This window comes from Botrytis cinerea, chromosome 15 (genome assembly GCF_000143535.2).
Source record: "Botrytis cinerea B05.10 chromosome 15, complete sequence".
NCBI classification, from domain to species: domain Eukaryota; kingdom Fungi; phylum Ascomycota; class Leotiomycetes; order Helotiales; family Sclerotiniaceae; genus Botrytis; species Botrytis cinerea.
In genome coordinates, this window is record NC_037324.1 from 1,177,848 (window position 1) to 1,202,605 (window position 24,758).

At 45.2% G+C, this 24,758-nt stretch overlaps 6 protein-coding genes across 7 annotated transcripts; 4 read left to right on the forward strand and 2 right to left on the reverse strand.

Moving 5' to 3' along the window:
- Positions 1–104: 104 nt before the first annotated feature.
- On the forward strand, positions 105–2,967 carry BCIN_15g03360 (hypothetical protein). The gene is made up of 4 exons (XM_001558257.2): positions 105–884; positions 957–1,436; positions 1,507–1,957; positions 2,043–2,967. Exons 1-4 carry the CDS (start codon positions 767–769, stop codon positions 2,731–2,733), a joined length of 1,740 nt encoding a protein of 579 aa, XP_001558307.1. The 5' UTR covers positions 105–766; the 3' UTR covers positions 2,734–2,967.
- An 88-nt stretch (positions 2,968–3,055) lies between these two features.
- Positions 3,056–5,039, reverse strand: BCIN_15g03370 (hypothetical protein). The gene is made up of 2 exons (XM_001558258.2): positions 4,138–5,039; positions 3,056–4,071 (listed from the first exon to the last, which is right to left on the reverse strand). Exons 1-2 carry the CDS (start codon positions 4,633–4,635, stop codon positions 3,301–3,303), a joined length of 1,269 nt encoding a protein of 422 aa, XP_001558308.1. The 5' UTR covers positions 4,636–5,039; the 3' UTR covers positions 3,056–3,300.
- A 208-nt stretch (positions 5,040–5,247) lies between these two features.
- On the forward strand, positions 5,248–6,430 carry BCIN_15g03380 (hypothetical protein). Its single transcript, XM_001558259.2, has one exon. The coding sequence runs from the start codon at positions 5,356–5,358 to the stop codon at positions 6,166–6,168; it is 813 nt and encodes a 270-aa protein (XP_001558309.2). The 5' UTR covers positions 5,248–5,355; the 3' UTR covers positions 6,169–6,430.
- Positions 6,431–10,933: 4,503 nt separating this feature from the next.
- Positions 10,934–14,253, forward strand: Bcvel1. Its single transcript, XM_024697551.1, has 3 exons — positions 10,934–11,603; positions 11,758–11,986; positions 12,053–14,253. Exons 2-3 carry the CDS (start codon positions 11,851–11,853, stop codon positions 13,642–13,644), a joined length of 1,728 nt encoding a protein of 575 aa, XP_024553367.1. The 5' UTR covers positions 10,934–11,603; positions 11,758–11,850; the 3' UTR covers positions 13,645–14,253.
- Positions 14,254–14,999: 746 nt separating this feature from the next.
- Positions 15,000–18,228, forward strand: BCIN_15g03400 (hypothetical protein). Of its 2 annotated transcripts, XM_024697552.1 has the most exons (3): positions 15,000–15,547; positions 15,677–17,734; positions 17,794–18,228. In XM_024697552.1, exons 1-3 carry the CDS (start codon positions 15,533–15,535, stop codon positions 17,836–17,838), a joined length of 2,118 nt encoding a protein of 705 aa, XP_024553368.1. In that variant the 5' UTR covers positions 15,000–15,532; the 3' UTR covers positions 17,839–18,228. The 2 variants fall into 2 exon arrangements, with proteins under 2 accessions (XP_024553368.1, XP_001558314.1); XM_001558264.2 differs by having other exon boundaries at positions 15,677–18,228.
- Positions 18,229–18,628: 400 nt separating this feature from the next.
- BCIN_15g03410 (hypothetical protein) lies at positions 18,629–24,573 on the reverse strand. The gene is made up of 3 exons (XM_001558265.2): positions 23,105–24,573; positions 19,480–23,037; positions 18,629–19,379 (listed from the first exon to the last, which is right to left on the reverse strand). Exons 1-3 carry the CDS (start codon positions 23,807–23,809, stop codon positions 19,245–19,247), a joined length of 4,398 nt encoding a protein of 1,465 aa, XP_001558315.2. The 5' UTR covers positions 23,810–24,573; the 3' UTR covers positions 18,629–19,244.
- Between the last annotated feature and the right edge of the window lie 185 nt (positions 24,574–24,758).

Here is a 24,758-nt window from a genome sequence, read left to right on the forward strand (position 1 = left end):
AAGCAGAACTGTTTGTTTGGTGTGCCGTTTTTTCCGTCTAGAATGTCGTGGCGTGCAGGGGTTCCGTTTGTTGATAAGGATAGAAGAAAAATGTTTGTCTCACCGATAGCTAGATACATTCACATGCATATATATTGCTCAACCACACTCTTCTGCATGTTTGTATGAAACGGTAGCATTCATCAATCACACGACAACTGTTTCCGAGGAAGTCCTCTATCTGTCTGCGCAAATATCTTATATTGCATTCTTCATATAATCTGCCTGCCATTTCTGCAAAATCAATTGGCAGAATACGTCTACAGAACAAGCTCCACGGAACAAGGTGGCGGGCACTTCCAGATTCCACACGTCGAGAGAGGAAAAGGTTTTCAATGGTTCAATAACACAGGCTTGGGAACTTAAGGAGGCTACGAGATTGAAACGGAGATTCAATCTTAGGGACTGTGAGAGCGACGATTCAGGCGTGGGATAACACAACGGACGATTGTGCAGACTCATTGTTAAGGAAGGAAAGGCACATCTTGTGTGCAGAAGAGGAGGCTTCAAATTGGAATCGGAGACTAAGTGAGAATTAAAAGCTTCGCAGATCCAACGACTTGGAATTGGGCTCGTAGACCACAAACACAACATCCGGTTTTTTTAACTCACAGGCTTGGGCTTGGCTTGGCTTGGCTGGGCAGAAAAATAAGCAGGATTGCAGTTCAATTCAAAATATATACCGAACAGACAAGCATCGAGAAGATAAGAAGATAGAATAGCCAAGATGCCTACTCTTTCGACATCCAACTTCAACATCGTATGTGCCATTCTTGGCGGATTCATTACTTTGTTTGGATTGGTATCTTACTTGTTCAAAGAGAAATTCTATCTTTCTGAAGCATGTATGTTTATTCCCCCTTTTCCCCTTGCCACTCTGGTTGTTGGTAGACAATGGCTGATATGGATTTAAACAGTGATATCTCTTCTCTTTGGCGTTGCCATGTCTCCACATGCTGCAGACTTCGTTCGACCCCTTGATTACACTGGCTCTCTTGCAAACCTCAATGCAACCACCCTCGACTTTTCCCGCTTAGTTCTAGGCGTTCAACTTGTCCTCGCTGGTGTTCAATTACCTTCCCGATACCTGAAATTGGAGTGGAAATCCCTCGCTCTCCTACTCGGTCCCATTATGACTACAATGTGGCTTTCGAGTTCGCTATTGATTTGGGGAATGGTTCCGAATCTGTCGTTTCTGCATGCTTTGGCTGTTGGAGCATGTATTACGCCTACCGATCCGGTACTGAGTAATAGTATCGTGAAGGGAAAATTTGCGGATAAGAATATTCCAAAGGAGTTGCAAAAGATTATTGTGGCGGAAAGTGGGGCGAATGATGGGTTGGGATATCCGTATTTGTTTTTGGCGTTGTATTTGATCAAATATATAGGGCAGGGTGGTGAGTTTATCTTCAATACATTTCCGTCTCCCGTTATCTGTTCTGTGTTCATGCTAATATCTTGTCATAGGCGCTGGTCAATCTGGTGGTGCAGGTAAAGCTATCGGTCTCTGGTTTGGAGAAACATGGGTTTATACTATCATCCTCAGTATTGTCTATGGAGCTACTATAGGCTGGATAGCCAAAGAGCTCCTTCACTGGGCCGAAGAGAAGAAATATGTTGATCGGGAAAGTTTCCTCGTATTCGCCATCACCTTAGCTCTATTCATCGTGGGCACTTGCGGTATGATTGGCAGTGATGACGTTTTGGCATGCTTTATTGCTGGAAACGTCTTTACCTGGGATGATTGGTTTCGTCTAGAGACACTAGATGATTCGCTTCAACCTACTATCGATATGTTGCTTAATCTGAGTGTATTTATATGGTTCGGAGCCATCTGTCCTTGGGCTTCATTTGCTACCAACAACGTTATTCCAATTTATCGGTTGATATTCTTGGGTATCTTGATACTACTTTTCAGGTAAGCGACCTCTCCCCTTTGCAAACTTCTGCATTTCAAGATCAGAAATTACTTGCTGGAATCTAGACTGACCTCAACTCAATAGACGTTTACCAATTGTCTTCGCAATGCATAAATTCATACCTCAGATTGAGGAAAAACGTCAAGCTATTTTCGTTGGGTTCTTCGGGCCAATCGGAGTTAGCGCTATCTTCTATCTTTATATTTCACTCGAATTCCTCGAAACCATCACAGTAGATGGTGTTCAGCGCGAAGATGCAGAACATCTAGGCGAGGTCATTTCAGTTGTCGTTTGGTTCTTGACAATTTGTAGTATCGTGGTGCATGGACTTTCGATACCATTAGGCAAATTAGGCTTTTTCTTACCGAGAACACTCAGCAGAGCATTTACAAGTCAAGCTAATAGTCAAACGGATCTGGCTATTGGAGCAAGAGTTTACACTTCAAACTCGGGTGTGTTGAGGGAGAGGAGAAGAGGAAATGCTAGTGCGGATGCAAGTGGAAGTGGAACGGCACAAGGAAGTTTGGGAAGTGCGATTACGACTCCGGCTTTGAGTTCGGGAACGAGCCCAAGACCAATCTACAGGATTGGGGGGAGCGTTATTCGTTCGGGGACTGGAAAGGGTGTGACGGAGAGTGGAAGCGGGCTGGATGGGGAGGAGGCGAGTCCGGCTGGGTTTATGGATGGGGCAGTGGAGGGGAGGACTATCAGATTCCCGGATGAGGAGGCGCATGTCGCTAGTGGGATGGGAAGAGAGAGAGATTCTGAGGTTTAGGTTGGAATGGAGTGATTGAGGTGACGGTGATGGTCATAGTTATCGTGGGGTTGAGGACCTAGGAGCCGTGCGATGTTCAATTTGGAAGCTAGAGTATTGTTAGAATGGGGGATGAGAATGAGAGGGAAAAGATACAGGGTGCTAGGATTCGGGATTTGAAGATTATAACGAGGAGTGCTGCGATGTGCTACTTTGTAATCTGCATATAGATCTTCATGGGGTGGTATTAGTACATACGATAGATAGATTTCGGCTATAGCTGTAACACACATATACCGTATCACTACACTCAGATCTACATCATTGGGTGAGTATATGCGTGTGTAAGATAAATTATAGGATTCGCTTTAACTCTTGATTCCGGAGCAACCAACCGAAATGCACACCAAAATCCGTTCATCCACTCCGCTAATGCTATGCTATGTAGTGATCATCATTCGTAAGGTGCAACATTGTGCCCTCAAAATCCCAGACTCCGTACACCTAAAGCAGATATACCATATCGCCCTCATCCTAGCCTATCTACTACAACCGTCTAATGATTCCTCACCACCCAAGAGTCACTCTTTACAAATTTCCTCTCTCCTCCTGCTCCCTCTCAATCGCCTCGAAGAGACTCTTGAAATTTCCCGCTCCAAACCCATCGAATCCCTCTCTCTGAATGATTTCCAAAAAGACCGTCGGACGATCCATCAACGGTTTTGTGAAGAGTTGCAATAGATATCCTCCCTCGTCAAAATCAATCAACACATTCAATTTTCTAATCTCCTCGAAATCTTCCTTCAGTTCCCACTTGATTCCCAAGTTTTTATCTGCCAGACGTTCTCGCATCGTCTCGTAGTATGTTTCGGGCACCGAGATGAATTCTACGCCGCGCGCGCGCAGATTCGAAACGGCGGTGATGATATCGGGGGTGCGGAGCGCGATGTGCTGGACGCCGGCGCCGGAGTAGAAATCTACGTATTCTTCAATTTGGCTCTTGCGCAGACCGGGGGCGGGCTCGTTGATGGGCATCTTGACGACGTTGTTGGGGGAGGCCATGACGATGCTGTTGAGGGCGGAGTGGGCGGTGCTGATTTGCGAATCGTCGACGGACCAGAAGCGGTGGAAGGAGAGGCATTTTTCGTAGTATTCGCAGGCAGATTGCATGGCGCCCCAGTCTTGGTTGCCGACGCAGTGGTCGATGGCTTCGAGGGGGATGGTGGGGAGGAGTGCGTTGAGGGGATCGAGTTTGGATGGGGGGGTGGCCCGGTAGCCGGGGAGGAAGGTGCCGCTATAGTTGCTGCGGGAAATGAGGGTGTGGGTTGTGTCGCCGTAGGTGCGGATTATGGCGGTTGTCTGGATAGATATGGATTAGCATATTTTCCCAGATAGTCAAGAACGATATAGAATGGAAATACTCACGACATCCCCATCTTCATCTTTTCCCTTGATTGGTTTCTGCACACCCACTGCCCCCTGCTCTACGGCATTGTAATAAACGCTCGCCACATCATCCACTTCAAACGCTACGTCTTTAACTGCATCCCCATGCTTCTCCAAATGTTCGTATATTTCTCTCAACAATTCTCTCTCCTTTTCAGTAATTGGTTCATCATCTTTAAGTCCCGAGTATGCCTTTACAGGCGAAGTCAAGACGAAGCGAATCTTGCCATTAGCAACGACATGCGAAGCGATATAGCGCGAACCAGTCTCAAGACCCTTGTAGGCGATGGTTTGGAAACCCAGACGGGTGCAATAATATGAGGCGGCTTGTTTGGCATTTCCCACGTACCAGGTAATGTGGTCGTAGCCGTGGAAATTGGGGGTGCTGGTGCTGAGAGAGGAGTTTGTGTGGGTTGATGTAGGGAAGGTGAGGGAGGTAGGAGTGAGGATTGGAGGAGTGACGGCAGAAGGTGCCATGATGTGATGTTGTGATATGGGGGGTTAAGTAGATAGTAGAGAGATGGAGATTGGATTCCTCTATCCGTAGGTAGGTGAGATTGATGACCAGAAATGGTTTGAGAGGAGACAACCAATCAGTACTTTAAGTAATAGGGAGATTCTCAAGACAGTTTGTCGAAAGCAAACTTTGCTTGCAGATATGTTTGTCAAAAGAGTCAAATTTGAGTAACAAAGGAAGATGTTTGTGAAGAAGAGGAACTTGGGACTGCCATCAGCTCCTCTTCTTATGAGGTCGATACATCTCGGTATACGGCGGACTAAGCCATGTCAAAACATAGAGTGACCGCATAATCCATCAACTAAGCTTCACAATCACCGACTAATGAACGTACAGCAATTAAACCGATCGCCATCCTTTGGCCTAGGATTGCTTTTTAGAAGTTGTTAGGGTTTCAAGTGCGGTTGATGCTCCTTCATTCCGCGCGGTTTACAAACGGCTGTGTTCGGCTTAAATGTCGCTTGTTCGCTTAGTCATTGCGCGGAATTTCGAATGTTTCACTGTACCACACTACCGCAGTCACGTTTTGGCTGTACCGAATACTTCTACATTCATGATCTCGATCAATTTTAGATCTTTATCTTTTGCGTTGCTTTCATCATTAATAATTCTTTTGAATATCCGGAGGGGAAATTTTTTTCCAAAACCGCAACACAGATAGATATAGATTCCTTCCAAGAATGACAACACTTACCAGACACGACCTCGAAGTTCTCGAGAAAATAAAGGATCCTGAGTCGGGTCCTTCGAATCCCCTCCTTATCGATGATTCGCTTCCCAAAGACCCGCATATCATCGATCTTTCTACATATCAAGAAATTGCGCAACGAGAGAGAGATATTATTCTCTCCATGCAAGATGTAGAACTTCAGATGGCTGGGTTGAAACCTCTTGCTGAACATTCGCCTTTATCTCAATATCAAACTTGCCTCCAGAGCTTGAATGGTTTGATTGAAGAATATCCTAACTATGCCAGTGCGAGGAATAACAGAGCACAAGCATTACGTCGTGTTTATGGCGATTTGATGTTGGTGAAGAGATCCTCTACCAAAGGATCTGGAACTGGTGTGAACGAACCTTTGGATACGGAAGCATCTGAATCCACCATAAAACTTGCATCATTTAACGCCTTATCCGATCTTGATAAAGCAATTTCACTGTTGGCTCCAAAGACACCCTGGGCATCAATATCTCCTCAAGCAGCAAAGACGCTTTCCCAAGCCTTAACGCAACGAGGTGCCTTGTATCATCTATCAGCTAAACAACTTTCTTCTGACGCTGAATCGAGTGTGAGAATTGATGAGAGGAGAAGGGAGGCGAAGTGGAAGACGATAGAATTTGAAGAGGCAGCATCAAGGGATTTTATGACGGGCGGAAGGTATGGGAATGAGATTGCAAAGGCGCTAGCGGTGAGCGCAAATCCGACGGCAAAACTTTGTGGAGATATGGTCAGGCAAGCGATGAAGAGAGAAATGGGTGGCGGTGAAAGCTGAATGAAAACATTCCTGTAATAATATGTTTGGGGCAGGGAATGAGAAATGATTGCATTTAATAATGAAGGCAAAGGATTTTTATGGTTCGCAGCTTGGAACCCATGGCGTTATGAATATAATACCAACATTTTGGCTTAGAAGAGATTCCACTAATGAATTTTTTGAAGTATACAATTGTGAATCATCTCAATTTACTTGCTATCATGATGCTATGACCAAACCTGAGAATATCGTTTAAAAAATGACAATATTAAACTTGTAATTGGCTTTCTTGCAGTGTAGGCATTCGAACCTGACCTATGTCATTGAAATTGTTGGCCCCGGGGTTTTGTGATCAAGACTCAACGATTGCAGCTTGAATGTTCGGATATGATACTCCTAGAACACTGAACACAAGCAATAGTTCGGCTTCGATACCCGAATTGAACCAAAAATGTAAAACATCGGAATGTCTGCATTATCTCTTCTTTACAACCACTTCTTGATAAGGATCGTGATCACCCTCGTTTTAGCCATTCCTAGATGATGAAAGAGGCAAAACAACACTAAATATTGCCTTTCACTTATCCAGTCACTCGTGCATCAACCAAAGTGTCAGTGACAATCACGTTGTGCCCACAGTCTCAGCAGCGACTACCCGTGTGGTTCCTGATCATACGCACCGAGCCTGGAACTAACGGGTGGCTGCTTCAAAATTTCCCGAGATACTGTGATCGAGATTGATATGACATGTTTCTCAGTTCGGATGACGATTCTCAGTATTGCGTTTCGAAGATCTTAACTTTCAAATCTTCACCAAACAGATATTGGTCTTACTGGAAGATGAAGTGATCTGACGTGATTAACGTAAATAGGGTTAGAAGTCCAACGTGGACCGAGGGAATCAACAAGACGGTTTCAAATGCTGGCGTTCAACGAGTGGAGGTTAGCTGAGGTTAGGGTGTATATGCAAGTGGAATGTTTGGATGTAGTTGGACGGGTAGATACAACAAAGCAGGCTGGAAATGGCTTGCTTTGCATATCCATGAGTACGGGATCAAAACTTCCCTCTCAAGTCCGACGGAAATAGACATGATGAACGTGGAAAAAACAGGATTTTTTTTGTTGAATAAGATCTGGCAGAGCTCACTTTCCCTGGTATGATAGAAAGGAGGTAAATGAATGAAAGAGTCAAATGATACGGCACGTTCTTTGGTAGTTCAACGTGTCGACAAGAACTTAGCTTCAACGCCAATCATCTTTTGGTGACACGGTTGATACTTGTTGTGAAACTTGATTGTATTATAAACGTACGATATGTGACGCTTATGGAAGCACTCAAGATGTACCATGGCTACCAACTTGAAATTTCGAGCAGCTGGTAAGTCCGCCATAGATAGATAAAAGGCGCTTAGAGGTTTCAGCGAATTATTGATTCTCGCTAGGCCACATCGGTGCTTGGTAAGCTCGATTCGCTATTCCCACTCCGAGGGACAAACCTTTCAAAGCCAAATCAATTTATTAAATCGATATAAACAAGTAATCGATAAGATACAAGGATTTTTCCAAACACCAACAAGAATAATGCAGCCCTGTGAACAATACAGTTGACCCGGGGCACGCGAAGCAAATCAGATGAGCAGTATATAGATGATGGTAAATGACGAGAACGGCAGTTGGCGATCTTGGTTAGATCTGAACCACTGTGCAATCTGCGGCTAGGGTTTTGTGATATTGATCAATGGGTCATGCTGGAAACTTTTGCCGGCCGACCAAAAAGACGATGAGTTGCACAGACTGCGCCCAGAAGAGCCAGCTTCTGGCTCAATACCACCACACTAAAATGCAAAGAAAGATAATTGTGCCACTCGTGATATGCATTCAAGTGGCGTTCGTCCAGAAGCAAGACGGACTGCTACGAGATATATTTGGGGACCCCGGTCTCGAGTGCATGCAACCGAAGCGGAGCAGGCGCTTTCACTCATATGCCATTGGAGGATCCAGCCTTTCGCACACTGCACCCAAAAAAAAGCTCCCGAGACAGTTTCCCACCACCATGGTGAATGGTCCATTGTGGCGCGTTACCTGCTCTGCTCCGGTTTCTGGAATACGAGCCAATGGGGCGAACGTGCATTATTTTGGTAACGAGGTAGGACTACAATGTGATCCAACATCCCAAAGAAAATTTCTGCACTGCTTTGACAGGTTCCGATAATGGATTGGCCGGCATTTGGGACGCCATGCCAGCTTCTGAGTGGGGCTTGGATCTCAAGGGAAGAAGACCAATAAGTTCGATATCACAGAGTATTGGCAAGCATCTTTTTGAATAGAGAAACGAAGAGCAAGAGATCAGTTAATTGGCTAATTGATATTGTGATGTGATGTGATGTGATTGAAAAATCTATTCCGCACATTTGAGTCGGGTCGATGTCGGGTAAAGGCAAAGTACAGTGTATGTATATATACGCATGTCGGGAGTAAATCTTCGATTTTAAACGGTTGTGTTACCCCAACCTCTTTGCCCGTCTTTTCTGATCAAGACCCTTCATCCGTGAAACACTAAGCTGCTCCGTAGATTCCTTTTTCTCAGACCATTTGGTGATCAAGCCATTAATTTCTTCCCAGACCAATGAAACATGGATCAAATAGCTTATTCTATATTTTCTTTCCTTTTACCCCCCACACAGGCGATAACGTAGGAATGCGGTCCATATGCGTTTAAAAAAACAGACCTATCTATGAGATACTCATGTCGTAGCTAATAGTCGACTACTTCTTCGGTACGATATAAATGTAGCCAATGTTGATCAGCATCAAGATTCGGCATATCTAATTTACCAAACGACTGGAATTCAAGGACCCGAAACCTGCTCTTTAAGTGAGCTCTGGTTTTGACGGACTTCGGCGAAGGTGGATTTTACGACGGACTAAGAGACTAGTAATTGTGCGTGTATATATATATATATCACATAGGTGTTATTTGCAGATTAGATTGGGTATTTCAATGCACATCTTGGGAAGCTGAATGGTGATCATAACATTTAAATGACCAAAGGATTCATCACGGGTAATCGTCGTGATCAAGTCATTTAAACATTTGTTCATTTGGTCGGATTCATGGGGATCATTGCCCGGGGCACCAGAAGATTGGTGACGCCAGCGGAAGGGAGACGAATAATACCGGTTCGAGTAAAGTAGGTTCCGGATTTTTGATTGTGGAATTGTGGAATTCTGTCCCGCGAATTGCTGAAAGCCTCGATCGGGATACATGTCCGTGGCATACGAGTCTTTTCGGGTCTAGCCTCACGCATGCCCAGTCGTACGATGGCTACTTTAGTCCTATTTGATTTACCCGGGCTAGGGGCGCCAGTGAGGGACGTCAGGCTCTCCAGTGAATGACTCGAGATTCCTCAATGAACGTTTTTATTATACAGAGGAGTTGGAATGAAACTTTGGAGAGAAGCAAATATATAATTGGACTCAGAAAGTATTTATACAAAGCAGCTGAAGAATCTGCTCATGCTACTTGTCATCAATCGAAATTGGACAGACAGCACCAGATCAAGGGTAATCGACAAGTGATCCCTTATAAAATAAGAAACCGAATAAAAACAAAAACAGAAAGGAAAATAAAAGATTGCTGAACTCTATCTTTCTTTGGATGAAAGCTTAATATTTTGACACTCCGGGACCAGACTACTCGGAAATTCTTCGAGCTTTAAACGTTTCCCAAGAAATGCAGAAGTTTAGACGAGATATTAATGCACGGCTTACGCGATACCCCTTCATTCTCCTCACCTTGTTTTGGGTAATATTTCCCTGGTTCTTTGTTCCCACAAATGCAGCATCCGCTGAGATTGTCACTGTGTATGCATCGTAATTATTATGGAGGTGTCATTATTATTACCGTGAACCAGATTTCCTATCTTCCAACAAGGTTTGCTATGATGGATTTGCTGACCATCGACCAGGCCGTGTAGCCGTCAATCTAAATACCCGCACCACCAATTCTACGCTACTCGCATCACCAAACCAATGAACATCGACATCGGCTGAGACAAAAAATGCTGGAGTGGGCGGAAAAGGAAGGAGATTTTTGAAAGACAGGAAGTTTCATACCCAAAGATACGGAATTCGTGTTGAAGATGTCAATGCAAGAAAGGCTGGATGGATGACTTTGTATTCGTATTTTCAGGAAGTGTGAAAGGTGCACATGCTCTCTTTATATAGCAATGTCTGGCATTCCTGCTTTTGATTCACGGGTATGGTAGTACGGTGTGTGCCGCATTGCAGAGGAAAGAATATGCGGCCAGGGAAGATGAATAACTTTTAGTGCGAAGTACCTTCGGGCTGGGTAACGGAATGAGTATTGGAGAGCCCAAACGACTTAAGCCCTGTCGTACAGCCTGTCGAGCCTGTCAAATGCCCCTGTCAAATGCATGCCTGGTCGAATTCCAGTCATTTTCCTTTTCCCTGGATTGGTGAAATACCCAGGTCAGTTGTAGGTTGTAACATTGAGATGGAGTTGGAAAGATGCATGTTTTGTAGACAGAGCACGGAGTATGTATCGATATGAGCGCCATTGGTAGGTAGTCCGTCAACCAGTCATTTTGAGATCCAACCTGTCCATTCTGCTGAACACAACCTTTGGAACCTTTATTTGGATAGTCCCACATCACATACAATTAGTGCCATGTGTGTTGCTGACTGCCCAGGTCACGCTAAAAGCGGGCAACCAAGATCACTACCCTCAATGCTCTGGTCGTGGTAGACTAGAATACACTCGGGCCCTTTGGATTGGTCTCTTTGGTGCTAATAGTGAACTCAAATTCCTGGGGATCGTACAAGCAACAGGGCACAGCTTTCTCCTCCCTTTCGATTGATTAGTTGGGCCCTGCTTGTGGACCGGGAATGATGGAGACTGGAACTAGAGTGGAACTCGAACTGGCTAGGGTTGTGATTGGGATTACCCAGCAATTCCTGACTATTATCTTTGCCGTGCAGAAGATAGGCATTTAGTTCTCTACTGTTGTATTTCTTCTTCGTCCTCGAAAACTTGACACCACTCGACACCACTCGACACCACCCACTCGTCGACAACTCCGTAGGCAACGGCATGGCGTGATTGAGAAGAGGGATTCAGAAATACAGAGCGTCTTTGTCGATATACTTGTTTATTCTTACACCCATACTCCGTTTCGAACCGTCGGGAACACTAACAGGTTACCGTCCTCACCATCCTACCAACCTAAATAAGCGTTCCCAAGCTTCCCAGCTTATGTTGAATGGTAGCCAACCATCAGCACGGCCATTCCGAACTCGACATCCTTTCCAAATAGAAATCATTTGAGGAAAACAATTCGTTCCTTCGTCTGGTACCTTCTCGAGTTACAACAGTTCTTACGATTAATTCTACTCTCGTAAATATCGCAGAAGTTCGAAACATACATATCTAGGTACGCATTTGACTCGATAACGCATTGTCGCTTCCTTACTTTAACCTTCCGATACTGTACCCATTAGACTGGGTGTCGGGACCAAGAATTAACTTCCCGGTCTCGAGCCGGCCACTGGAAGCTTAATACATCAAGGCTAACGACGAGAATATAGCATATTTTGTAATTTTGTTGAGAGTCGGCACCAATGGCTGAACGAAACATTTCCATCGCTTCAAATCATTTTAGAGGGAGTGTGGACTCCAATATGGCTGCGTCCATAGGTCCCAAAAGCATTCCTGAAACGATTACGAGGCAGACCAAAGGAGGGAGGAAGCTAAAATACACGTTGACTGTGATTCAACAACCTGAGCGTGCGAGAGCTTGTGGCTCGGGAGCAAAATGTATGTTGGGCTTTCTCACAGTGTGAAGGGACAAATAATTGTTGCAGACACTGATACCGCTTTTAGCATCTGCCGATCGACGTCCAGTCGACCCTCCTCCCGTCGTTCAACTTCGCATTTACGATGAAACCGATCCACGACAAGAGAAGGAGATAACATTCCACTACAATGCAAACTTCTTCCTCTTCGCAACTTTGGAGGTAGCTCGGAATATTGCTCAAGGCCGTGTACAAACTTCGGCTCCTCAAGCACCCGTCTTGACGGGCATGCCAGTGTCTGGAATGGCCTACTTGGACAGACCTAATGAAGCTGGATATTTCATTTTCCCTGATTTATCTGTTAGACACGAGGGCCAATACAAGTTGAGCTTCAATCTCTACGAGGAAACAAAAGAGGAGAAGGATACTGACATCGAACCCTCGAACGATTCAAGCATGCGACAGATGTCGAGCGCTGCGGCCGCTGCCGAATCGTCTTTTGATTGGCGCATGGAGCTCAAATCTGATCAGTTCACTGTATACAGCGCAAAGAAATTCCCCGGTCTCTCCGAGAGCACTGATTTGAGCAGAACTGTTGCGGAACAAGGTTGCCGTGTTCGTATTAGACGTGACGTGAGGATGAGAAGAAGAGATACAAAGCCTGGAGGCGACTTTGGTGAAAAAGAGGATGAATATCAACAGGGAAGAGCTACATCTCCACCATTTGATTACAATATCCAAGCTGCGAGGCAAAGAGCTCTGAGTGCAAGCGTTCATGAGGATCCACAACAGAGGCGTGGATCAGGAGAAATTTCACCGTACCATTCGCCTGTTGTAAACACCCCATTTCGTACGCCTTCAATTTCTCCATCGACACCCAACGCCCCTCTGCCGCCTGGCAACCAGCTTGGTTGGATACCGAATGGACCTGGCTACGCCGCTGCTCCCAGTATCCAACCTCCACACCCACCTCCACCTCCACCCTCATCCTATCCACAGTCAATGCCAGCTACTCATCATAATCAAGGCCCATCGACACAATTTCGTCAGCAACCTCCCCAAGGTCCACCTCCTGCACCTATTGGATATGATGAGAGGCGATCTTCTTACAGCCAATTTCGTCCTCCCACAAACCCCTCTCAACAACAATCGTATGAATCAGACTACCGAAGAATGTCCTTTGGATATCAAATCCCTGCTTCATCCCAAGGCCCTCAACCGATCGCTCCTGCTGTTCAGAATCCAGCTTATAATCAACAATCAATGGAACCTACTTATAGCCGCAATCCTCCTGCGTACTCAACTAGCTTCCAGGATTCTGTCGCTCTCGCACCACTGAGAGCTGCTGAGCAGCCTTTAGCCATGTCTCCTCTTGCTTCAGTAACGTCCATTTCACGTGGGACGCAAAACTCGGCGCCAATGCCAAGCCACAACTATAACAAGTTGGAGAGATCTGGGTCTTACAGCCAATATGCTCCTATCGAGGCGGAGGCACCAAAATCAACTAATAAGAGAAGCTTCAATGATGTTTTCAGCACTCCTACTGAATCGTTGTCCAATGGTAGACGACCAAGTGCTATTGGCATAGATATCGAAGAAAATACCAGAAAACAAGAACAGATGATCTATAGACGAGCTAATGGCAACATTCAGAATAAACCCGCCCCCGGTCTTAACTAAACTGCACCAAGCTCAAAAAAAAATCCTCAACCATGTCGTCAGTCACGATATTTTCCTATAGAAAAGGCGTCGGATTGACCCTGTTTCTACACGCCTGCCTTTGCATCATTTTTTCACCATTTTTTTCTTCAATATACGATTCCGAAACCGGAATTTTACGATACCAATTTGATGGGTGTATCTACCTCCCACCTTTCACTATTCTTTTTCTATACGACTCGCGGCGGTGTTGTTTATGCGTATTCGCACACGCTTCTGGAAGAGCATTCATGGCATTTCCCCTTATGATATCTAGATGGTGGAAGGCATTAACTTTCTGATACTGTTATATTTTCTTTTGTTGGTACTTTGAGCACATGCGGGAAATTTGCATTGAATGAATGAGATGAGGGGCGTAGCTGACTGAGAAAACAATCTTGTAATTTATTGACTCGAGAATGGAGAGAAAACAAGCAGACTCCTTCTCTGAATGAGATGGATGGAATGGAATGGAACGGAACGGAATGGGACTGCACAGAGTTGAATACCCACATACCTACCTATTTACATGAGATGAAAAGATTTAAATTGGAGAACTTTATAGAATGAAGACTAGAGTGAACATGATCAATTATATTATCCAATCTGTGAATACATGTCATGAATTATCTTCCTATCTAAGGGCATAGGATTGAATTTACGCCCCAGAGATTTCCGGGCCGCAGATGAGTTGGTTCCATGGATTTCAGGGCTGAAGTCGTTACTGTAGATACGATGCAGGTACAATGTATATAGAACGGCTACTAATGAACTAATGCTCGACATGCACACTTAGGCATATAAACAATGGCCCGCAGGAGATCATCAAGGAAATTGACAACGTGGAGAACGCTATTTGGTGGTGGGTATGAACGATTAGGGTTAGATTTGCATATAGTTTAAGGGACTACTTGGGTGTCTATGTAACTGCACATGACAGACAGTATTGATACAGTTTTTGGCTCCAAGGGAATAGCTAATATTTCAAAGTTAATGATTGACAGATAATATGTAGATGGGAGGTAGAAGGTAACAGCTAACGAGCAACAGCTAACGACTAACGACTAACGACTAACGAATAACGACTAATAGCTAATAGCTAATAGCCAACATCGATGTGAAATAATAAGTGAACAAAACTGGCGAAGGGCTTCTTACTTGCCTGAGTATTCCAATGGATAGTCTCCGTGTCTAACAACCACACACGCGTAGAATTGAATGGCTGGGATCGACCGCGTATTCATAGCCGTATGTATAAATGTGTATAAAGTAAGTTCTTGGCAACGGTTCTTCGGTTTGTTGACATACTAGTGAATTACCTAGGTTACTAGGTTACAGGTACCTCCTAAGCTTAACCTTAGCCACTCACTTTTTTTGTTTACTTTCTACTCAAAGGAGAGTCAGAACTCGAACTTGAACTCGACCTTCCCCTTCTTGACTCAACTCAACAACGTGTTTCCTGCGTGTTCATGCAGCGGTGAGACTAATTTTATCACTCCCCATTTTTTGTATGCAACCTGCACGTTGATATCAACAAGAAAAAGGAAACACTACGAATCAGATTCCAATTAATGCGCGAAATCCTTCGAGGATTGGGAAGACTTGTAAGACATTCTGATACGCTATTCAAGCTATCTGGAAATAGAGGTGCATATTCAAAATCATATTGATCACCTTTATTTTCCCCTCTCAATCTCAGCTCTCTCTTCCGATCTTCTTTCTTCTTCGCGACCCTTTTCGTCCTCGCCCTCGTCCTCGCCCTCGCCCTCGCCCGTCTCCTCTCTCTTCCTGCGTAGAGCTCAACAAACTATCGCCTTCATTTGAGCGCGTCAATGTCACCGTGTTAAATATCCGTACTTGAGGATTGGCAATGGCGAGTTACAAGGTTAGTTTTCATCAAAATTCCCAGGTCCATATTTCAAACTCAGTTGATTACATGCACCTTCCCGAACCCTGAGGAAAATCATAACGAAATGGTTGAGGTATAACAATCACTAACATTTTGCCTTACCAGACTCCTCGCCGCCAGTCAATGGACCATCCCATGGGCGAGAGTCCGTTTGATGACGCTAGGCATTCCATTGACTCGAGACCGGACTCGAAGGGTTCGAAGAGATTGTACAGTAATCGCAATGCCCGACCGACAATTCTAGGAAATGATGGTGAAGGTGGATGCCATTTGGGACCTGCTTTCGACCACGATGAAGATTATCCGGACGAGAAGCGTCACCGCTCTGAAAATTGGCCTTTGCCGTCGGCGCCTGTCCCACACGAGGCAGGCATCCCTTCGTCTCGAGTCTCTTCGCGCGCTCAAAGTCGAACAAGTCAAAGAAGTCGAAGATCTACCGCATCTCCTCAACCTAGTCGACCCTCTCTCCAGAGATCTCGTCCCTCGAGATTTATGGAAGGTAGTATGAATGATAAAGTCAGTAAACTTCCGCCGACACCATACCTTTACCATGAAGAGGAGCTTCGTGAGCGATACATTGAGGACGAGCTTATGGGAAACAATGGCCAGATGACTCCAGGTAGAAAGATGGCAAAGCCTCGCGGATTCATGCTACATTCAAACACATCTATGGGTGCAGAATCCTCACTCGCAGGTAACTCCGATACTTCTCGACAATCAACCATATTTCGATTCGGTAGTAAGATTGCAGCGTCAATCAAACCATCCAACTGGAAGATATTTTCAAAGACGCCAAAAGTTCCAGAGGAAACACCTCAACAACAAGCGATACGAGAACAAAAGGAAAAGGCAGAGAAGATGTACCACGAATTGAAGACAGACAATTACTTTCGGAAGCGTGCAATTATTCAACAGCCAGGCTTCAATGCTGTTAGGCACTCTATGGATCAAACGCCACGAATCAAGCATGATTCTGGAGTTGAGTTGAACGACAAATATCTTTCCCGTGACAATTTGCCCTTGGGGGATAAGAGGCAGAGCAGACTTAATGCCAGTACTCAAGACTTTTACGTTGACAGCCCTGGTTCTAAGATATCTGCCCCTATTGATGCTTCGACTCCTCGAAGCATTTTCCACCGAAAGACACCATCGATGTCGAATCTTAGAAATATGACAAGCAGAGAGTGGATGTCGCGACCTGCATTTCCAGAAGATCCTCGATCTGTGAGAAAGGTTCCGTCAAGAAAGGAGTTCCAAAGACAACAAAAATTAGTCAAGCGTGTCAGTGATCTGGAGACAAAGCTTGACGAAGCTCGTCGCCAATTAACGGATACTTTCGCGGAGCCACTTCCTGATGAGCATATCTACCAACCTCCTGATTTCCATCAACAGCGGCCGCATCAGCAGTCATATCAGCAACAGCCATCGCATTCGCACCCTCCTTCATCTGACCGATTTGGCAGAGCTCGTTTCGTACCCGGTGCTTTGGCAACCCTGCCGTCCGAGAGACTTTTGAGCGGCTATGTTAATCCTATGGTGGGCTTCAATGATAATGAGAATTTCCATAACATTGGAACGGCCATTACCACGCAAGACAGTATGGATCATATTTCGACCGGTCCGACTGATTTGTTCAAGACAAGCGAGACACGTTCTGTACAAACGAGTCAGCCTAGTATTGCAGTACCAGAGGAGGGATCAGAGTACGTGCTATCTAGCATCGAATCTGAGTCTGATAGTGAAATGTCTGATGGGCATAATTCTCAAACGATTGTTACAGGTGGATCCGTCAATGGTGCCAGAATGGCGGTTGAAGTCAACCCCGCAACTTCACGTATTCTTTCACAGCAAGCGAGTATTGAAGGACATGCTTTTGGAGCAAAGGTCGATCAATCTCGCGAATTAAAGAAGAAGAGTGCCGAGAAAGACGGAAATTTTAGACCTACACCCGAATCTGAATCTGATATCGATTCAGGTCCAGATCTTGATGTCAAACCTCTCAAGAAAGTTAGGAGTAGCCGAAATCGCAAGTTCATTAATGAGAAGAGTCCTTACACTGGGCCATCTAGTCCCGAAAAAAGGGTCGTTTCTGATGACACACACAAGTCAACAGCCCGACAACCTCTTCCTGGCCGTGGAAACGAGAGACCCAGAAGCATACTTGTAAAACTCAAGATTCCCAAAGATTCGCCTCCTGCTAATACTGATGGTGATTCTCTCAGCTATACCAAACCGAGAAGAGCTCTATCTTCACAATCTCAACCTGAGGTTGGTGGCGAGCAAGGAACTATTCCATCACATAGTTTTTACGGAGTCCCTCCTGTGCCCAGAATCCCTCAACATGTCCGACTTCCTAGTGGTGAGATGCTTAACACAAACGGGAGCAGACCACAACAGACACAAGCAAGCCAAGAACCTGGAGACTGGCCCGACGATCTCGAAATCTTCTAGTCAAGTCTCTCATCCTCAACTATAACCACATTAAATAGCAGCACATACAACAACCTACATACAGAACCCCACGAGGAATATACCCCAGCAAAAACCACCAATTTGACATCACCCGAATGTGTTACGAGTTTACGACAGACATGATGATTGGATATTGTATTAATCTACTACGAAATTCACGACGTTCTTTGCGCTTTTTAACGGCAGTACCCCTAATAATTTATTTCCCTTTTCTTTGATTTTCTTTTGTTCACAGTTCTTGATTCTCTTTATGAATTAAATGAATGACAAAGGCGTCTGTCTAATTTTGCCGACTTGCGAGGGCTTCATTACATTTACATAGCATAGCACAATAGTCAAAAGCGGCTGGGCGATTTGAGCGAGCATTTTTTTGTTTTTCATTGGGCATTTTGATGCATATGAACTTCACAGGCGACTAGTTTGAGGGAAGGGGGGATGGAAGGCTGGGTTGGAAAGGGAAGGAAGGCAAGGGAAGGAATGGGATGGGATGGAATACCTGGCAATTTTTCTCCTTAGAAGGAATCTATTGTCCATTCGATTTCAGTGTCATTTTCATTTCAGATAGATAGAATTGAAGGGTATGTATGTGGCGCAATTATAATTTGCATCACGATCTATCTTTTCTAACTACCTACTTAACTAGCTACCTAATTCGATTCGATATAAATATCGAATTTCTCTTCATCCATCTGTACATTAAAAATACCTGGGCTATTCAGGAAAACAAATTCCGAATGTTAATATGAAAAAAAGGATTCCGCTGTGTGATGCGGTGCTGTCAATACATGGTATGATGCGTAACGCTTGCTCACGTGCTCGCTTTCCAAAAATGTCTGCTAAATTGACAATTAAGACTTCCTCCCACCCATCATACCATATTTTCCCATTCCATCCTCCAACCCACCCACCCATACTTCCTATAACTATCCTGTACAGGTAAAGCCCAGGAACCAACGAGCCTCAACCCCAACCAACCAGCCATCAGCACCAGCACCACCGTCGAAATCCATTCCATTGCATCCCATCAAATCATCATGAACGCTAAAACGCATAATAAACAAAGCATAGATTGGCCGTCAATTCTAGTGTGAAGGCGATCGAGGGGTAACCGACGTAACGTAAGATGAATAAACAAAATGAAAAATCGTAAAAAAAAAGCTAGCGTGGATGACCGTGGAAAATGTTGTGGTTTTGTAAGAAATTATAAAACTTCCATCACACGTCCGTGATCTTGGTTTCGATTTGTAAGAGAAGTGAAAACATAAGATGCATGAGACCAAACGGTAGCAATGCGAGTGTGAAATGTGGCGAGCATCATTATTAGAAGGAGAGGAATCTAGAGTTTTGTTAGTCTTGATTGTTCTTTAGATGTTAAATGAAAGAGCAAGGGGGTTAGCAGGGGGGAATCGAGAAACAGAGCAAAAGCAAGAACATACCCAGATAAGGAATAGCTTCCTATCACTCCTGACCCTCTTCAATTTCTCCTGGCGTAATAATTGTATCTGGTTCTGCTGCTCCACGGTAACTATCTCCTTCCCGCCAATTCTAAGGGTTCCCATAGGCATCGGCTTTCTTTGCGTAGCAGTGGTCGAACCTTCTGCACGTGCCACAGATGTGGTTGTTCCAACTTGCATTCCTATTTGATCAAAGACTTGAGTGCATTTACTGTCAGCAATAGCATCTGCGACTGCTTGTTCTGCAGAAGCCCGTTTCACGTCCATGTCATTTTGTGGGAATATATCTTCGTAGGCAGGTGGTGCTGCAGCTGCATTACCGGAGAAAAGATCCCACCATTTGTTGCCTTGTTCCTTACCACCATCTTGACGATTGGGGCTTTCTGGGCGGCTGCCAATACGACGGGCCATGGGACTTGGTAGATAAGCTTGATAATCTGGAAGGTTTGCAAGTGTAGGCATTTGTGGCATCTGAGGTAGGTTTGGAAGACCAAGATGCATGTTGTTATGGAAGGTTTGCTGAAGGTGTTGCATTTGAGCAGTGAATTGTGTAAATTGTGCGAACATCTGATCTCTGAATGCAGTCATAGCCATTGTTGGAGAGGCCATTGCTTCGTCTGCTTCAACTTTGGGAAGATCCAAGACAGGTTTAGTTATCTCAATAGTCTCATTCAGGATCTTTGATGTTGATCCCCTAGATTGCCTGCTTCGCATCAGGAATGTCCCATCAGCAGTATCGACATCAGCGTCTTCGTCCTCGTATTCGTTGTCATCCTCGTCGTCGCTATCACTAATGCCACTTTCATTGGGTATCTCTGCAGTTGGTGGCTGCCATAACGATCTTAATGATGTGGCGCTGCTTGTTCTGCTCTTTAGTGAAGAACCACTTCGTGTTCTTGAGTGATGTTCTACTCTGCGGACGGCACGATGGACTTCCTCAGAAGATGTCATATCTGCAGGAGCATAACCTTGGAGACTTCTGATCAACGGATCGGCACCGCTAAGGATGAGGCGCCGAACGATTTGCGGATGGTTATGAAGAGCAGCAAAATGCATAGGAGTAAATCCACCTTTATCTCGTGGCTCACAATTCACGTTTCGTGCCAACAAAGCGGCAACGAAGCGATGCAGTCCTAAGGAACAAGCAAGATGAAGCATTGTTTGCCCGGAAGTTCTGCGCAGGTTGAAACGCGGCTTAGTCGGACTGTCATCAAGATCAATAAGGTCTAGACATCTCAATAGCGTTGCTTCGACATCAACACCAAAGCTTGCCGCATTAAATCCGCCACCGTGCTGTGAGGATCCACTCCCGCTAGGCGGAGATTGGCCTGATGGTGCTCCCCAAGGACCATCCACAATTCTTCTGGCAAGATCCCGCACATCTTCCATCTTGCCAGTCATCTTGTGACCTAATACAGCCAACGCTGTTCTAATGATTTGCTGTTCATCATCATCTACATATTTGAAAAATGCAGTTTGCTTTGGCATTGGCGGTGTTGGATATTGCTGCCTTTGTTGATGCTGGTGTTTAAACGTGACAGGCACGGTTCCCGCGATGGCAGAGGGGGGCAAAAGACATACTAGAGAGGTCTCGCCCCAAAATGTTGTTGTTGTTGCTTTAGCATCACCAAACATGACTTCCAACCCCTGACAAAATCCACTGCCCAAACAGGTTACTTCTATTCCACCAGCCTTCGGTCCTTCGTTTGGTATCAGTTTGTGAATCACAGGTGGCCGCTGTGGACTCAAAGTCAGAGGCATGCCATACATTCCATTGACAACAGCTTGGGGCATATGAGCTTGTTGCTGTTGCTGCTGCTGCTGGTAGATTTGAACGTTATTGCGCATACCATTCGGACTGGGGGCACGACTGGGATGCGCTGAAGGGGGCGCTGAGTAGAGCTGATGCATAGCCAAATTTTCTGTTGGTTGAGGTCGATGGCCATGGGGAATGAATATCTGATCATTGCCATTCGGAGTAGGAGGTCCTGTGCTGAAATGTGTTGCGATATTTTGCATTGGAGCTGGTGGGCAAAAAGGCTGCTCATTCGATGAGAAATTTGGAAGGTTTGGTGTAAATGGTGATTGTATAGCTGAAGTGGTGGCGCTGACCGGAACAAAAGGGCCATTATTCATTGCTGGTTGCCCCGTCTCTAATTTAGTCATTGCTAGACCAGTAGGAACCTTACCAGAAGCACTGGCTTTACGTTTCTTGGACAGTGGAGGACCGGATGGAGTCGAGGGTGATGCTTGTGGCGATGGATGTCGAGGTGCCATTGTGGTAGAAATTGCTTGAGGCGGGTTGGGTGGCGGATAATTCATTGGCTGTGGGTACGGCATGAAGTTTTGTGGTAGACTCTGAAGATCCGAGGTGGATGGCGAAATGCGGAAAGGGGGCATGCTAGGAACAGCACCAGAAGTCATATCGTAGCTTCTTTCATTCGAATATGAAGTCGAACCTGGATACATCTGTCCGTCTGGCGCACCAGATGCCTGTCCAGAAATAGGTAATAAATTATGCGTCTTATGATCATCTGTAATCATGATTGAAGAGGTGATTGCTTGTGCAATCAGGCGATCTTGATAGTCCTTGATAGTAAATATCACCCGGAACCCGATCTTTTCATTTTGGTGCCTACAATAACATGCGATTCGCATGGGAGCATCAACTTGCAGAGCACCATCCGGTACGATAGGTTCAGGTCTGTCTCCAGTAGCTTCCGAGGGAGGTTGGCTTGTTGGTGATTGCCAATCCTTGACTTCATGAGTGTTGAACACAATGACTCGCTTAGCCTCGTCTTTGTGCCATGATTCTTCTTCTTCGACCTTCTTTACCTTCTTTCTGGCGGCCCGTTTTCTCTCACGCGTAATGCAACCGCTACATATCAGCACCTCGCCTCCGTTTAGTGGTTTCCTGTCATCCTCTTCATCAGATCCACTCTCCGAAGATTGACTTGGCGAAATTTCAGGTGCTGCTGCTCTTTCTAAGGCTTTTCGAAGAATTTCCGGGTTTTCCATTGCACTAGAACATACCAACATCGTATAGAGCTCCAAAGTATCGGGTGAGCGTTCCGGTGAAGGTTTAACGAGAAGTTTAGGTTTGGAGATCGTTTGAGTTGGTAAGTGAAGCTTGGTAACACCTTGAGGGACAGGGAAAAGCGTCATTTTAATGGGAATTTGAGTCTCAACTCGCGATTTCAATGGTGTGGGATGTATTGTCAAAATCGGTTTCGTGTATGGCGCGCCCGAGATCTGGCGACCCTTGACTTGGGGTGTGTTTTGAAATGATAGGGGATTAAAGAGAGCTTGTGTTCTCATTACATTTTGAGGTATTTCCATGTTATTTGTCCATGGTGGAAGGCCATGGGCCGCATTAGGCATCGCCCCAGGCATAAATTCAAGCCCAACATTGGGAGAGGGTGAGTTGGTGAACATATGATGCGCAGGGGACGACGCCTGACTTGTCGACGCTACAGACAGGGGCGACACTTCCCTCGAACCGATATGGTATCCGTTTGTAGAGTGAGCTACCGAATGTTGCTGCCATTGGTATATATGTCAGCACATTTGTTATGTATGAAATGGCAATGAATGATGATTGACTTACAGAGTTTGATTTGTTATGATTTCTGAATTTCTTCCTACCCATTGGTGATATTATCTTTCGAGGGGTATCGTGCTTTATAATCGGCATTTCCGGTGATTCCATGTCCATTGGTATTGCAAAAGGACTTGGACTACTCGACGCACTGTCAAAGTCAAAATCATTCTCCATGGTCTTATCATTGAACCCAAAATTATTAACCATCGCTGAAGGATTAATGGTTCCATTTCCAGCGTAGTCACCATAACTCGACATACTCTCCCCTTTGATCACATCGTCGCCTTTCCAATCCCCCATATCTATATCGTCACCTATCATTGCAGTCCCTGAGTTTAGAGCAGACCCAGAAGAATCGGAACTAGATTTTCTATTATATTCCATCGAATCGGAGGTAGAGCTCTGGGACGATCCGGCCGGCGAGGCTGTCGATGGAGCTGACAAGGGCGCCTCCAATACAGCCGTGTTGATGAAGGAAGGCTGCTCGGGACTTTTGTGGCCGGCGGCACTCGGCGTTGCATATGCTGAGTAGTATGGGGGTGAATCGTGTGAGAATTCCTCGAAGAGATTGTTTGGACTATAGGTTGCCTCAAATGGCAAATGTGAATTGTCGAGGAATTCAAAATCGGGATCAGAGTCCGCTCCCGACATATCTGAATTGAGAATGAACGGCGGCGAACTTGCAGATAAGGGTTCTGATATTGCCTGCATGGCCTCTATGAATGTAGAGGCAAGGCTTCTCGAGTGCGCTGTGTATCCTTACGTGGTAGAGACTCTGTGAAGCCCTGGTCTGCACAGGTTCATGAATCCTAGGCGCGAAATGATAGACCTGGCGATGACCTCTATCCCAATGATATCGATACTACTGGGACATTGCGCGCTGCCCTCGTCAAGTGTATGTATGTAATGGGGAGGGATGGATGCAGTCGTATGGAGTCGGACGAGGATCTTTGTACGCCAAGTGAAGTTATGCGTCAACAGGCAGGAAGTAAAAAGCCGAACGAGATTGGCTTTGGGTAGTATTAGAACGGGACTCTTGCGTCGAACGCAGGCCTTGAATGAAATGGGTGTTTTGGAGGTAGGCAGATTGAGTAGCAATTTGTGGAAAAGGGTAAGAGGTACAATATACTCTGTACGAATTGCAAGTACTTTGTAAAGCACCAAGTGGAGTACAATACTGCTGCAATGGTCCCCAATTTTGGTTGATTGTGATCCTCGTCTTTTTTGTTGAGTCCTGAATCCTCAGGCCAAAATAAAGTTTTCCGCGAAAACCTGACGGTCCTTACCTAATCCGAAGTATGTTGATGGAGTGTGAGGTGAGTGTGAGGTGCGTGTGTTGCGTGCTGTGTGCAGGTACTCAAGTCCAGACCTTTCTTGTTGATTCCAGAGGGAAAGGAAGAGTGGATGGAGTATTGGGATTTTTTACAATTTTGAATTTGCGAAAAGGAAACTGGCGGTGATGCTTTTGACATGTCAGTACACATCGATCATCGCTATCTACCAATTATTACACAGCAAATTCTCGCCAAAATTGCCCTTACTCCAATGAGATTAACATGATGTGCCTAGATGATCTAGATAATGGCTCCTTCGTCTTCCCACACGAACTATCCTTCAAGAAAAACTCAAAATGAATGTGCTACCTCACTCTACGTCCTCT